This window comes from Podarcis muralis, chromosome 1 (assembly GCF_964188315.1).
Source record: "Podarcis muralis chromosome 1, rPodMur119.hap1.1, whole genome shotgun sequence".
NCBI lineage: Eukaryota > Metazoa > Chordata > Lepidosauria > Squamata > Lacertidae > Podarcis > Podarcis muralis.
Genome location: NC_135655.1, coordinates 18,068,098 through 18,084,423, shown reverse-complemented (window position 1 = coordinate 18,084,423; position 16,326 = coordinate 18,068,098). Strand labels below are relative to the sequence as shown.

Below are 16,326 nucleotides of genomic sequence, written 5' to 3'. Positions count from 1 at the left end.
CAGCAAAATTACATGTCTTGGACAATTTCCTTAAGACACCTTCCTTTTCTGAAGCAACCGAGCGAAAGCGAGGACTGCATTACGAAGGGCTGTACCAGTTCAGGGCTCAGATTACCGAGCCCTTTAAAAATCCCTGGTCTCCAGAAAGCTCGCCAGCCAAACCAGGCTCTTAGGCCAGGTCTGTTTGGCAAGGTCTGTTTGGGGAGTCCATTTCAAAAGACCAGGAAGTGTCGGCAGCATTCCTGAGAAGATTTCCTCGTTTGTCGAAATATCTCAGGCTGTGCAAACATCATTATTTTGTTTTAAAAAGAGAAGCTAAAAGGGGTAGCCTCTTGAGGTGCAGTCCTCACATCCCTGCACCAAAAGCGAGCTTTTTCTAAAGGCAGATTACAGATTTCATTGTCGAACAACAGAGCACATTCCGCAGTGCTTCACATCCCAGAGGGGGGATTAGTTGATGGCACTTGCAATGGCAAGATGGTTTGTGGGAAACCACCCAGGTCTAAGGTTCACAGCGGTTTTCCAGGGACGTATCCTGGAACGTTTTCCCCCTCTTTGTGTGTGGGAAAAACCACGATGCCTTTCCCGTGCAACAGAGTGCGCTTAAAGAAACAGGGCTTCTTTTGTCATTGGTGCTTATGGCTTCGTGCCATGTGGCAACCCACAAGCCCAGGGTGTTCACATCATACAAAGATTAGCGGTTTCCATCTACTGAAAGCTTCTAGATTGGACCAGATCCCACTGGGGAGTATGAGCTTTCAACCATAACTGTTACCCTAGGTGGCCCCACGAGCGGTGTAATGCTCCAAAGTTTTGTTTATGTTTGGTTTTTAGGGGAACAGATCTGAAATAGTCAAAACAAGTGGATGTGAACCAGAGAATTTCAAGGCGGAGGTTAAATCCTACCCACTCTTATCGAGAGATCACTGACACAGGACTGGGCTGCAGGGCTGCAGTCCTATACACAGTTAACTAAAGGTAAGCCCCAGTTGAGGTTCCAAAGAATATCTATCTATTTTTCTATCTATCTATCTATCTATCTATCTATCTATCTATCTATCTATCTATCTATCATCTATCTATCTATCTATCTATCATCTATCTATCTATCTATCTATCTATCATCTATCTATCTATCTATCTATCATCATCTATCTATCTATCTATCATCTATCTATCTATCTATCTATCTATCTATCTATCTATCTATCTATCATCTATCTATCTATCCATGCACTGGGGCAGTCTGAAATTGAAGATCCAGGGAGGCTTTTCACTTGCAAAAGAGGAAAGAAGGGGAAGTAAAAGATGACCACAGTTTTTGACTTTGTTATGCACAACCTTCAAGAGTAGTCTTTCCCAACCTTGGGTCCCCATAGCCTATTGGACTACAACGCCCATCATCCATAACCAGCAGGGGCAGCAGTCAGAAATAATGGGAGTGGTTGTTGACACCCAACTGTCTCAGGAGACAATGGAGAAGTACATCTCTTGAGGGTGAAGTCAAGAGTTGCAGCGCCCACTGCGGCTGTAGAGACTGATACGGGAGAGACATGTTTCATTGCAGCTGGGGCAGATGGAGGCATCCGGTTGTGCTGCTGCAGATGCACCACGGCGTTTCTTCTCTCTCCTCCCTGTGCTCCTCCCAGTGCCCATTCCTCCTCTGGGCACTGCTATGGAAGCACAACCTGTCTGCCTCCAGGCACTGGAGACAGGAGTGTCAGCATGCTGGGAATATGGGCTTGGGAGAGCACGTCTTTCTTTGAGACTCCCAATAACATCAGGGAACCCAAGGTTAGGAAAGGCTGCTCTAGAGTACCAAGACACTCTCTGGATTATAGTCCAATAAGACACACAGGCCCTGAACCATTCTGGCTATGGGAATCCTGATTCATGAATGGAATTTCCCCCACCCACATTTTTCAGTGAAGGAAGCCAAACCCCAACCATAACTCAACACACAAAATACACCAGTCCAGATATCCATATATATGTGAGGGTCTAAGCCGGACCCAACCTGGTGCCCTTCAGATGTTTTGGATTACAACTCTCATGTAACCGTATATAGGATTGTAGATTTAACTGATTTAATAACAATTCCCATTCACAGGAAGCCTTAAGAACTGTGGTTTTGGGATCAGATAGGGGGAAAGATCTTCAATAGGTGATTCTCATCGCCATGTTGAACTATAATGACCATGACTGGGAGGATGGAAGGAGCCATGATGGTCACATTTCTGTAAAACTGCAGTAAGCCTCTGCAACCTTACACCCACAAGCATTCTGAGTGTGTGAACGTTTTGACTGACAGTATTCGTAACCCAATTTCTCTGCAGGTTGCAAAGACAACAAGCGACTAAGCCTGCACACACAGAACAAGATATTGGACAGCATTTAACACCACAGTTGGAAGTGAAAAACTGAAATGGGAAAGACTGTGAAAATGGGTTCATTACATTGCACATTTCACGAACAATTGCTTTCTCCTTTTCACTCAGGTCTTCTTCATAGTTTTCTTGTATTTGCCTGTCCAAATTCTCATGGACTTCAAGGACCTACAAACACAATGGACATGAAATTGTAAAATGATGTCACACAGTGATAGACCCTAAGGTACCCCTAAGTGGAATGACCACTCCATCCTCATGCTGTCTCCACGTTGGGAGGGCAAACAGGCCAAAATCTCAACACACGCATAGGAGAGTGGGGAGTCTAATTGCCAGTAAAACATATGGAGCTTGAGATAAATGTTCCATCTGCATACATCACTAAGCTGGAAATGAATGGTTAAAAGGGGGGGGGGGAAGAACATGTGATCTACTTTCAGCATATGCATACACACTTTTTGCAAATGGTCACTGGATGCTGCCCATATTGCCATTCAATTGTGCAGTTCCTGACACAAAAGAGCATCAGGTGCAAGGCAACAAAGCTGGAAAAAGCTGTGATCTGACTCAGATCTCCTGCTCCAAAATCGTGCCAAGGTATGGTGAAAAGAGACAAACTTCTGCCGTCATGGTTAGGTACAGAAGACAGTAAAGGAAGAGTGGTCCATAAGCGGTTAAGGAAGGACTGGAGCTTCAGTGGCAGATGCTATGCATGCAAAAGGTTCCAGGTTCAATCCCGGACTTCTCCAGGGAAAGACTCCCGCCCTAAACCTGAGCCAGTCAGTTGGACAATGCTGAGCTACAAAGATGGACAGTGCGGCTCTGCATGAAGCAGAGCAGCCACTTATGCATCACCTGCCAAAGAGCAGACAAAAGAGTACAATCGTATACCTTGGATCCCAAATGCCTTGCAAGTCGAACGTTTTGGCTCCCAAACGCCGCAAACCCAGATGTGAGTGTTCCAGTTTGCGAACGTTCTTTGGAACCCGAACGTCCGCCACAGCTTCCGATTGGCTGCAGGAGCTTCCTGCAGCCAATCAGAAGCCGCGCCTTGGTTTCCGATCTTTTCGGAAGTCGAACGGACTTCCGGAACAGATTCCATTCGATCTCCAAGGTACAACTGTATACAGATTTGCAGAAGGTGATGCTGATTAAACTGTACAGACACAAACGGATAAATCATTACTATATTTTAAACAGAAATACACCTCGCCGCTATGGGAAAGACCAGGTGACTGTGTGTACCTGCTCAGTCTGCTTTCCAGGTATGGATATGGGCAACTTCAAGGCCCCTGCTCTCCCTTCTTGGAGTTCTTTATCTTTAATATAAAGAAAACCTGGACTGGACAGAGGACTCCTTTCAGACAGAGGATGGTCCTCTGCAAAGCAAGAGACACATGACTACCCTCATGACCATTCATGTCTAGCTGTCAGGGACTGGCTGGACCCTGAGGAGTGGTGGTTGGATGCATGGGCACTGGGAGAAGGTGGGCTGGAGACTGACTGGGAAGAAGGGATCCGTGGTAGCCTGTAGCAGCCAGGAGATGAGAGTCGGAGGCAGGAGAAGCTGCAGGATTGGAGAGTCAAGAGCAGGTGCAGGAGGAGGGAGGGAAAGGTCAGGCTGGTGTAGAGTCCAGGGCTGCCGCACCTCTTTCTCCTGTCCCCACCTCTCCTGCTCCACTGTCTCCCAGGACCAGAAGAGGACTGAAGCAAGCTGCACACAGACGTCGTCTCTGCCTGCTCAGGTGGGGGAGATACATAAGCTGAGCTGGGGGGGCCCTCCCTGTTGCCGCAACTGCTTCATTGGGTACACACCTGAGAGACGCAAGACCTTTCCTAACTTGCAAGTGTGCTTTTGACAAGAAAGAGTTAATTCCTCACGCTGGACATTCCTGAGAGTGCTGTGACACGAGCATCATAATCACCCACATCCTAATTCCGATTGAAGAATCAAGCTTCCACCTCCTCCCCCCCAACTCGATGACAGAATTATGGTTAACACCGCAACGAATGTGGATTGTTTCAATTCAGATGAACACAACACTCTGTAAAACCAGGCACAAATGCTTTCTAGCGGGTGGCACTGCGCTTTGCACACTGACCGCTTTGAACTGGACCAATGCTTCCTTTTCCTGCCGTGCCTCAGAAGTCTCAGTTACAAAAATAGGTCATTCTCTTAGGGCCCTTAACCTACTTTGGAAATTGCATTATCCACTAGCTTAACCGACATATTTTGAACCAATGGCAATTTTGCATGACTGTACGGTTTCGCTTAAATTAATTCAATCCGTTGGCTCCTCTCTTTTTTGCAAGGGGGCGCAGGAACACCAGAGGAAGCAAGAAAGGGGCATTTACAAGCTTGCAAATAAAAATAGATCTCTAATGAATAGGAAGGAATTAATTATTGATCAAGCTGGATGCAGGCGGCGAAACCGACTCGTTGGTCTGGGCACGCCTGCGATACTCATCAGCCTGGATAATCAAATCCCAGCTCCAGAAATATCATGCCGATAGCTGAATAAATGCACACAGCCACATGTATGTACTCCAGGCTGAGACTCTCCATTAGGTTTTATTGCCTGCATGAAACCCTCCAGTAACCTAACCCTATATTGCATCCTCATATCGCTTCCCCCAGTGTAAAATGTTAACCACAGGGATTTGTGGCAAGGAAAAAAACTCATATCTGCTTGCATTGTATTGCATGAAGATGCATGGATGCAGGAAACTGCTCCTGTTGAACATATGCCCAGCAATATTATTAATGGATTTTATAAGCTGTTTGATAATTCCCCCCCCCCCCCAAGAGGTGAACGAGTCCAAATCATACAAATGTAGAAAAACACAAAGCCGCTGGCAGGAGGAAAAGGTTGCAACACTCAACGGGCAATTTTCTCCTAGCGTTGCCACCTTTCCTCTCTGACCTTGCCCTGTGCCTTCGACAGAAGCCTGACAGACAGAAATTAAGGTGAAGCTTATCAAAGACCCGCGAAGGAAACAACGGAAAACAACTCATCTGCTCAATTCCTGCATCTCGGGCTGCTAGTAGCAGAGGAGCAGGGCCGTGACTATAAGGTGGCAACCCTTGGAAAGGCTGCGCTTTAGGGGATCTGGGCCTCCAACAGCTGTGCCACTGGAAGATGCTTGGCAGTTTTCTCTGTCAATGCGCCCTGATGAAATGCAGCGTTCGTAGTCTGTTCTGTTAAAAATAGATTTCTGGACCCAGAAATACAAGCTGATTCTGCCAGCTGAGCAAGCTTTCTCTCTCCCCACCCCCTTTCCTTGGTATCTATGCACAGCATCGCAACCTGGAAGATTATCTAAGTGCCCTCAGGTCTGGTACATTAAGAGTGCTTTGCGCAGCACTGAAACTCGTGGATAATGAAAACAATGGTCTCCAGGGGACGATACAGATACAGCGATGTGACATTTAGTCTGTGCGTACGTGGCTACGGCAAAGTGGAGGATTTGGTTTACGATCACTTTTGTTGTGTTCAGCATAGAAAAGAGACTTCTGACTCTCCTCTGTCCCAGAATTCCTCACAGCAGTGCTAGAGGTTTCCATTTCCTGTGGGGAACACCAGTGTCAACACTGGTCTGAGGAACACGGGGCCCAGTCAAAGAAGCTTCGGCTATTCCTATCCGATGTTGTCATGCTCCTTCTGCTGTCCTCGTGAGGGAGTAGCCTAAGCTCATGCGTGTGAACTCTTAACAGAGAAAAGAAAGTACTTCTTCACACGAGACAGAGGTAATCTGGAGAATTTGCTGCCCCAAGATGTAGCAATGGCTTTAAAATGTAGCACTGGACTACTGCAATGCGCTCTATGTGGGGCTGCCTTTGAAGGTGACCTGGAAACTACAACTAATGAGGCAGCTAGACTGGTGACTGGGAGCAGCCACCGAGACCATATAACACCGGTCCTGAGAGACCTGCATTGGCTCCCAGTACGTTTCCGAGCACAATTCAAAGTGTTGGTGCTGACCTTTAAAGCCCTAAATGGCCTCAGCCCAGTATACCTGAAGGAGTGTCTCCACCCACATTGTTCTGCCCAGACACTGAGGTCCAGCTCCGAGCGCCTTCTGGCAGTTCCCTCCCTGCAAGAAGTGAGGTTACAGGGAACCAGGCAGAGGGCCTTCTCGGGAGTGGCGTCCGCTCTGTGGAATGCCCTCTCATCAGATGTCAAGGAAATAAACAACTATCTGAATTTTAGAAGACATCTGAAGGCAGCCCTGTTTAAGGAAGTTTTTAATGTCTGATGTTTTATTGCTTTATTATTACAGTCATACCTCAAGTTGTGTTTGCTTCATGTTGCATTTTCTGGTTACGAATGCGGCAAACCTGGAAGTGTTTACAGTGGTACCTCAGGTTACAGACACCGCTAACCCAGAAATAGTACCTCGGGTTAAGAATTTTGCTTCAGGATGAGAACAGAAATTATGCAGCGGCGGCGCGGCGGCAGTGGGAGGCCCCATTAGGTAAAGTGGTACCTCAGGTTAAGAACAGTTTAAGGTTAAGAATGGACCTCCAGAACGAATTACGTTCTTAGCCCGAGGTACCACTGTACTTCCGGGTTCGCTGCTTCGTGCATGCGCAGGAGTGCTGTATTGCGTCACACACACGTGCAGAAGTGGCGCTCTACTTTTAGACTTTTCCGAGGTGCGAATGGCACCCTTGCATCTGTAAGCAGAGGTACAACTGTATTATTATTATTATTATTATTATTATTATTATTATTATTATTATTCTGTTGGGAGGCGCCCAGAGTGGCTGGGGAAACCCAACCAGATGGGTGGGGTATAAATAATAAATTTATTATTATTATTATTATTATTATTATTATTATTATTATTATTATTATTATTAAGAGTTAGGCAAATTCATGGAGGATGAGGCTAGCCGTGTTGGGTGCTGTGCTACTTCTTGTATCAGAGACAGTCAGCCTCTGAATATCAGTTGCAAGCCAGGCAATGGTGACCACCAAATTGGATGGCTTCAAAAAATTCAAGGAGAGGGTGATCAATGGCTACTAGGTACTGCCACAGGCTGTATGTTTCTCTCCTTCCTTGGAGGTTTCCAAGTCGAGGTTGGACAGCCATCTGCCATGGATGCTTTAGCTGAGAATCCTGCATTGGACTAGATGACCCTCCTGGTCCCTTCCAGCTCTCAGATTCTATGAATGCCAGTTGCTGGAAACCACAGATGGGGAGAGGGCTCTTGTTCTCAGGTCCTGCTTATGGGCTTCTCATGGGCAACTGGTTGGCCACTGGGCAACCTCATGGGCAACTGGTTGGCCACTCATGGGCAACAGGGTGGCGGACTAGATGGGCTTAAGGCCTGATCTAGCAGAGCTCTTCTTATGTCAATAAAAAGAGCACACCTGCTCTGCTATTTCTCAGCCCAGAGCCTCTGATTGCCTCTCCTCATTGTCTTCCTCACTTGGGCTAGAATGCAAAGCCTATATGAATGCATGCAAAACACCCCACCCCTTACCTTCATAGCGTGCACCACGGCTTCAGGTTTCTGGTTTATGGAGACGTATCCCACGGCAGGAGACGCGGCAAGATCAGGAGCCATACGGACAGGGCCCTGCAAAAGACCAGAGAGCAAACACTTGTAAGTCTATATATATTCCAGCAAGAAACATCTGGTGCTGCCCAAGAATCCGAGGAAACCAACGCATGTTGTGATTTTTTATATAGAAAACCAACACATATTGTGATTTTTTTAAACTACAGATTTTATATAGTTTTAGGCTCTGACCTGATCCAAAGAACACCTGATCCAGCTCTGGATTAATGGGATGTGTGTGTCTAAAATTTCATTATGGTTTATTTGGACTGTCATCTCGATTTGATTTGATGTGGTGTCTGGTGCTGTGGGTTAAACCACAGAGCCTAGGACTTGCCGATCAGAAGGTTGGCGGTTCGAATCCCCACAACGGGGTGAGCTCCCGTTGCTCGGTCCCAGCTCCTGCCAACCTAGCAGTTCGAAAGCACGTCAAAGTGCAAGTAGATAAATAGGTACCACTCTGGCGGGAAGGTAAACGGCGTTTCCGTGCGCTGCTCTGTTTTGCCAGAAGCGGCTTAGTCATGCTGGCCACATGACCCGGAAGCTGTACGCCGGCTCCCTCGGCCAATAAAGCGAGATGAGCACCGCAACCCCAGAGTCGGTCACGACTGGACCTAATGGTCAGGGGTCCCTTTACCTTTACCTGGTGTCTAAAGGTAGATGATTACGACAGCAATATTATTATTATTATTTTATTTTTATTTTTATTTATTTATTATACCCCACCCATGTGGCTGGATTTCCCCTGATATCTTCAGAGGCATCCTTCTCATGGTTTGTTATTTATGTGCTTATTTAAGGATGTCATAGAATCATAGACTTGTGCAGTTGGAAGGGACCAGGAGGGTGATATGTGGTCAAGTCTCATGCTCTACCAACAGAGTATGACTTGGGCAACAAGATCTTCAGAGGCGTCCAAATTGGTGCTGGTTGGAATCATCATACCTAATAAGGTGTTCTGTATGCTCCAAAGCTAAGCTTTTACAAACACTGAAAGCACAAGGTTTCAAGAGAACGGTGTACAAGTTCTGTTACGTACAATGGGACTTTGATAAAAGCTCAAGTCACTGTGAAAAAGGTAAAGGTAAAGGTACCCCTGCCCGTACGGGCCAATCTTGACAGACTCTAGGGTTGTGCACCCATCTCACTCAAGAGGCCGGGGGCCAGCGCTGTCCGGAGACACTTCCGGGTCACGTGGCCAGCGTGACATCGCTGCTCTGGCGAGCCAGAGCCGCACACGGAAACGCCGTTTACCTTCCCGCTAGTAAGCGGTCCCTATTTATCTACTTGCACCCGGGGGTGCTTTCGAACTGCTAGGTTGGCAGGCGCTGGGACCGAGCAATGGGAGCGCACCCCGCCGCGGGGATTCGAACCGCCGACCTGACGATCGGCAAGTCCTAGGCGCTGAGGTTTTACCCACAGCGCCACCCGCGTCCCCGTCACTGTGAAAGAGCACTCCAAATTATTTGCCCATGTTATCCACACAGAAAATGGTAGGTCTAGCTGAAAGGAAACACATGGATGTCTGCACTGATCATTGCAATGCACCCTAAATTATTATTAATTATAAAGAAGTGTGGCTGTGAGAGACTTGGCTACAGATACCCTGAAGGGACCCTGCACTTCTGAATTTGTCACTAGAGTCATACCTCAGAAGTCGAACGGAATCTGCTCCAGAAGTCCGTTCGACTTCCAAAACGCTCGGGAACCAAGGCATGGCTTCTGATTGGCTGCAGGGAGCTCCTGCAGCCAATCGGAAGCCGCGTCAGACATTCGGGTTCCAAAGAACATTCGCAAACCGGAACACTCGCTTCCGTGTTTGTGCCATTCGGGAGCCAAAACGTTCAACTCGCAAGGCGTTCAACTTCCGAGGTATGACCGTACATTACTGGAGGGGCGAGTTTCCCAGGCCCAAATGACTCCTCCTGAAGTGGCTTTTCCAGTAGCAAAAGGACCAATTTACAATTAAATACAGTTTTACCTAACATGCACCTTGGTGTCCTTGGTGGAATGAAATGTTTACTCAGAACATACCGGGAAAGTTTTCAACCCCGGAAACCAACTTAACCTTTGAAGTCACCCATAGCACTGGGTCGCTTTTAACTAGGAAGCAATATTCTGTCTGACATGGGCAGAGGGAGAGAATATTTGGCACCCAGTTCGCTGGCTGCATGGCAACATTCTCCAAAGAGCATCAAGTGCCCTTCAAGGAAGGTTGTGAAGGGAACCCAGGAGGTAAGTATATACACACAGCTGCAGCTAAAGGAGGGCTTGTTTTTTTAATGAATGGGCCATCGAGTTCTCTGATGTTTGGTGTTCTGTTGAAAAGTCAAAAAAGGTTCCTTTAATGTCAAGAAACCTGAGTACCCAACTAGTCCAATACTCACCTTCTGGTACGGGGGATCCCTTTTACGGTCTCTCCCAAGCAAGGTGAGGCACAATGTCTTTATTCAGAAAGATGCCCCCTTCCTGTCTCTATGATTTGTATGTTTGCACTATGCCATTCAGAGAAACCAACAATGGCTTCATTGAGAACTCTCCAATATTTTGCCTTCATGCTGTTCGGCAAAACAAAAGGGGGATTATCCCGTTGGGCTGTGAAGGTAAATTGGGATGACAGAGCGGTATGCAGTATCACTGCAGGGAATGTGCTGTCCAGGCAGTGCAAAGAGGTGCATATTATAGCCTTTTTCTAAAATACACACAAAAATGTGCCTTATCTTAGAACTTCACAATTACAGATGTGACAAGGAAGGAAGGAGCTGTAGTTTTTAAAGATTTTGCTGCTCTGGCTTTATCCCTCATGCTTCTTATTCTGTCCCAGCTAAGCAGCCTTCAGATCAACTGATGGCTACCATTGAACATAACCAAAAAAGCAGTTTCCCATTACATGAAAGAACTACAGAGAGTCTTTGCATCCTTCCTCTTCCTCTTCCGTAGCCCTGGTTAAGAGATCAAAAGCTTCCCCTTCTGATTTTATGCCCATTATGTCCAATCTCGGGAAATGGTTGTTTTTTGTTTTTAACTACAGTTAAAAGAGAACAAGCCAGGATCAAACCATGGTGTTTGATCCTGGCTTGTTCTGAAACCTGTGGCCCTCCAGATGTGGTCAGACCCCAACTCCCACCATGGCCAATGGTCAGGGATGATGATGGCAACCATTCAGAACATGGTGGAAGGTGGCTTCAGGGGACAGAGGGGAATCTCCAAAAATTGCACCCCTTCCTCTTAGTAGACACCTGCACAGATCAAAAGCCCTTTCATGGGTTCAAAGGCACAAATTGAAGAACACCCTATTTATTTCTGCATTCACACTCCCCATGGCTAAAGCTAACCAAGGTTATGTTTTCAACTAAAGGTTGGAACCAAGGTTAGAAGCTGGTTTGCAAACCATAAAAAGTAAACCTGGTTACCAGTAGCCAGTGCTATTTTTCTAGAAAAAGAGGTGCCAGAACTCATCATGAACGCCTGCCCTGTTCTTTCATAATGACGCCCACCTGAGAAGTGCCGGAACTGAGTTACGGTAAGTTCCAGCTGGGGGAAAAGCCCTGCCAGTTGCCCTTGTTAGAGATGGTGAGGTGATTGCTGCACCAGGCCAAATAAATATAGGCCCTGCTGAGGACTGGGCAGACATTTATCTTTGTCCATCCACACCCCATCGGGAATAGTTTTTAAAAAATGTTTACACAATTAATAAGAGTAACAGAGTATTAAAGCAGGCAGAACAGTATGTAAGCCTGAGCTCTTTTACTCTGGGTTCTCTGAAGAACAGGAAAACCCCGACAAACAGTTAATTTCTCATGGGATTTGGGGAGGAAACAGCTCTTTGTCTCCTGAACGTGATTCCTTATTTATTTCTGCCCCCAACTCCCAGTTCATTACTCCACAATATTCATTCACCTTCTCTCTTCAGAGTTGCTGATGCTGTGTAAAACTGCCATCTAATAGTACTCCAAATGTTTAATTAGTTTCAAAACAAGGAGAAATGCTTTCCTAATGATTTCGCTCCAGGAGATGGAACTGTTGCCTCAGGAGGGTCCAGAAGTCCATTGGCACATATCACCTGTCAGCCAAATGCAGCTACTAGGCGACATCCATTTATTTCAATGGAGCTCACCTGGAGCAGGTGAAGTTATGGGGCTGACATTAATTTATGAAAACCACATGGGGAATCATATCAATACCCCCCAAAGAAGGCGTAACTATATTTGTAGTGGGGTTGTTCAGAAGTGAGTATAAACAGTTAAGGTTAGGCTGCAATCCTGTAAACATTTAGCAGGGAGTAGGTCCCATTGAATTCAATGGGGGCTTACTTCTGAGTAGAGGCAGGGATAGGATTGGGCTGTCTGGCACATTTCTGTGCCGGATTTAATTAGCATATGGCCTCCTTAGTTTGGGCCACACAATACAGAACAACAGCTCACACCACTCTTGAGTTACCCCTGGTCTGTTGAGCTGGATGACCCCCAGGATCCCTTCTGTCTCTACAACTCTATGATCACCATCCATTTTCAAGGTCACAGAGGAAACCTGGGACAAATAACTATGAACTGTTCAAACATTTAGAGGTATGCCCTGTTCCCTGAGCTCAATCTTTGTAGATGAGAGCGGTTAATAATGATAAGTGGTTAATGACGATTGTGGCTAATGAGGCACTCAGAAGCCAAAACACTAAAAACCACTCAAGTTTAGGGGAGCTCTGTGAGCCGAAACCTCTGTCAGAAAATATTCCAAGCATCCGGCATCTACACTCGCTGTGCCAGTTTTATTGTGATCTTTTCCCCCCTTGTCCTTCCTGACTATCCTATTTCTCCTTCTCTGAAGTGCATTAGTTACTATGGAAACAAACATTGGCATATGCAGCGTTTTGCTGCATCCCTCTACCAGTGGCATATAAAAAGTCTGTTTAGATACTAGCATAGGAAGTCTGGGGGTGTGGGGGGGGGAGAGACATTGAGAGGCCAACTGAGTGGCACAAGAACACTATTTTTAAGAAGAACTAGAGGACATGGCAGTTTATTCGCCTTGATGCACCACAACAACCACCCGCATTTTGGTACCTAAAAGCAGCCCAGAACTTCCACTAGGTTCCAGGCAACCAGTTCGCACCACTTTGCCTCCACAATTAAACATTCAGTAAAATGCAAGACAAACTCAGGGGACCTAATCTCCCCAGGGATATTCTCCTCTCTGAGCTTTCAGTCTTAGTGCTAAAAAGGCAGGAGTCTGTACTCCAGTCTTCCTCGACTTAGTACCTCTACTAAATTACACATATTATGCTACTTGTATTCGAATCTTCGATAACTTTGATTTACAGTGCCACCTCCTCCAAGGTTTGCCTTCCCAAGCTACTATAGCATTTCTAGTTATGGAAACACAACTTTTCGAGGTACAACAATGTGAAAAAGAAGCCACAAAGCTTCCTAGGAAACCTACCTCACAAGGTCGTTGTGGGGATAAGATAAGACAGGGGAGCGCTCCCTGGAGCAAAGGTGGCATATAGATATAATAAATAATACTGGTTTCCTGGATATAGGATTTGGTTTGCAGAATCTGGATTCTTGAGCAACAGGGCAAAGAAGAGAAGGACACCACATATTTGGAGGGAAGTAAAGGGTCACTTCTGTGAAACCCTTTACAACTAGAGGCTTATCAAGCTTGGTTTGGAGGCTAGTCAATACCTTTTTTTATTCTGCAAGGCCTCTGAACAAATCTAAAGTGGCACCCACTGTTTAGCTGTGACTGTGTGGGGATTTTAGTTCCACTGCTTTGATTTTCACTGTCATTTTCGGAGTGAAAAAAACTTACGATTTAAACGTACGTTTGAACCAAACGGTTGTGGTCTGCTTTAAAGACCACCTGCTGAAACTGAAAATAAGTAAGAATGAACTTATAAAATAATATACTTCAAAAAAAAAAAAAAATGAGCCAGGAACTATATTAGGCTGTGCCCCCCAAAAGCGGGCATTTATGGGGATAATTCCAACTTTTCACATTTGTGCCTGACTCACGCATCACATCAGTAGAAAGAGGGGAAGGGGGAGGCACTGCAAACCAAACATCTCTTTAGCTTAAATTGCAGGATGATTCATTCAGAAATGTGAGGAGAAATCACACCATTCAGTTCTAACAGGCTGTCATTGCTGCTTGGCGAAAAGTATTTTGGCGAGAACATGCTAAAAAGGGGGGAGGAGGAAAGGGGGGGGAAGGACGCTTCTTCATATCCTTACCCACCTCCCCTCTCATGTCCCCCCCCCCCAGGAAGGGTGTGAGTTTTTCACTGTATTTTTTTTGGGGGGTGGGGGTGGGGGAATAAAAGATTTCCCAACTGGGGAAGGAACTGAACTGTGAATGGCAACAGATACACAAAAGTCGCCAGGCAAAGGGAGAAATATCCTTTTCCCTCAGAAACCGCCCCCCCCCCCAGGGCATGCGAGAGATGAAAATGAGCAGGTGGGTGTCTGGGCAGAGGGTGGGATGTCAGCAGCGGCAATCTGGAAATGTAGAGGAAGGTCATGAAGCGATGGCCTCGGTCAGGATAAGGCTGCCCATGTAATTCCATGGAAATAATGGGCGTCTATAATAAAACCTGCCCCTTTTGGCACAGTTAGGGCACACCATCTTTCTATGGGTGGCTGGGGGGTGGCGTGCGACGGAAGATTAATGAAGGGGCCCATATGGCTGCAGCTCAACGTCCCAGCAGGCAGCGGTTCCCCCTCCCTCCCAGGCCCAGCTGTCTCCCTTCCGCTAAGGGAAAAAAAGCAGGAAGACGCTCCAAAGAGATGGGTTGTGAAAGGCTGAGAAACGCTGAGGTTTCAAAGAGGCTGAGTGGAAACAAGTTCCTCAGTCTCCTGTGAGAGTGGGGAAAGGAAGACTGTGGCATGTGCGTAAATTGTTGTTGTTGTTTAGTCGTTTAGTCGTGTCCGACTCTTCGTGACCCCATGGACCAGAGCATGTAAATATGCATTCATTAATTGCATTTATATCCCACTTACCTTATTTTCCACTCCATGACGCACTTTTTTCTTCCTAAAAAGTAAGGGGAACTGTCTGTGCGTCTTATGGAGAAAATGCGTGGTCCCTGGAGCCGAATTAAAGGTAAAGGTAAAGGGGCCCCTGACCATTAGGTCCAGTCATGACCGACTCTGGGATTGCGGCGCTCATCTCGCTTTATTGGCCGAGGGAGCCGGCGTACAGCTTCCGGGTCATGTGGCCAGCATGACTAAGCCGCTTCTGGCGAACCAGAGCAGCGCACGGAAATGCCGTTTACCTTCCTGCCAGAGTGGTACCTATTTATCTACTTGCACTTTGACGTGCTTTCGAACTGCTAGGTTAGCAGGAGCAGGGACTGAGCAACGGGAGCTCACCCTGTGGCGGGGATTCGAACCGCCGACCTTCTGATCGGCAAGTCCTAGGCTCTGTGGTTTAACCCACAGCACCACCCGCATCCCTTATGGAGCTGTATTGCCCAGGGGCAAAAAGCAGATCATGCTTCTTTTTTTTGAAAGAGGGAAGTGGGTGTTGAAACAAAGCCGCTGATCATTTGCTGATTGGGGAGAGAGATAAGGGATGCTAAAGATAAAGGAGGTTGCCTGGGAGGGGGGAGGTAAAGACAGCAAACTTGCAAAGGGGGGAAACAGGAAGACTAAAGCAATAAGGAGAGAAATTAGAAGAAAAGGAGGAGCAAAAAACTGCTCCAGCTAAGGAAAAGACACTAAGGCAAACAAGAGGGAAGGGAGTGCTGAAAGGAAACAGCTGATCGGTGGGATCGGAGGAGAGATAAGGGATGCTGGCAGAGGCTGCCTGGGAGGGGAGAGGTAAAAGCCCATGGATCCTCAGGATTTTTACATTGGGTCACGCCAAATTCACCATCAGATCACATAGCATGTCCATGGCTACACCCTGCACGAAAAAAAAATCACACACCCACTGTTGCACTGTTTTTGCAATGGCGCAAAAACATGGTTACAAAGCACAGATCCACATAGATCCTCTGGACTTTTGCATTAGGTCACCCCAAATTCACCATCAGATCATGTGTCTGTGGCCACAGCATGAACCACAAAAATCGTACCTCCACTTTTTCATTCAGAATATTTTTTTCTTGTTTTCCTCCTCTAAAAACTAGGTGCGTCTTATGGAGCGAAAAATACAGTACTTCTCTAAGGAGCTCAAAGCAGCATGCATGGTTCCCCCCTCCCTCACTGTATCCGCACAGCAACCCAGTGAGGTAGGTTAGGCTGAGAGGCAGTGATTGGCCCCAGTGAGCTTCAAAGCCGAATGCGGATTTGCACCCTGGTCTCCCAGGCCCTAGGCCAACGTTCTTAACCACTACAGCACACAATACCCAGAGTGAGCTTGAGACAATAA

The 16,326-nt window shown here is 46.7% G+C and overlaps 1 protein-coding gene across 4 annotated transcripts in view; it reads right to left on the bottom strand.

Moving 5' to 3' along the window:
- Positions 1–16,326, bottom strand: part of CCDC85C (coiled-coil domain containing 85C) — a 182,375-nt gene that overhangs the window by 8,316 nt on the left and 157,733 nt on the right. For 3 of the 4 annotated variants that reach the window (XM_028714316.2, XM_028714158.2, XM_028714087.2), the window contains 2 exons: positions 7,879–7,974; positions 2,457–2,555 (listed from right to left, as the gene is read on the bottom strand). In XM_028714316.2, coding sequence (XP_028570149.1) covers positions 2,457–2,555; positions 7,879–7,974 — 195 coding nt within the window. The remainder of the gene's footprint in view (positions 1–2,456; positions 2,556–7,878; positions 7,975–16,326) is intronic. The other variant, XM_028714227.2, reaches the window with a different exon arrangement.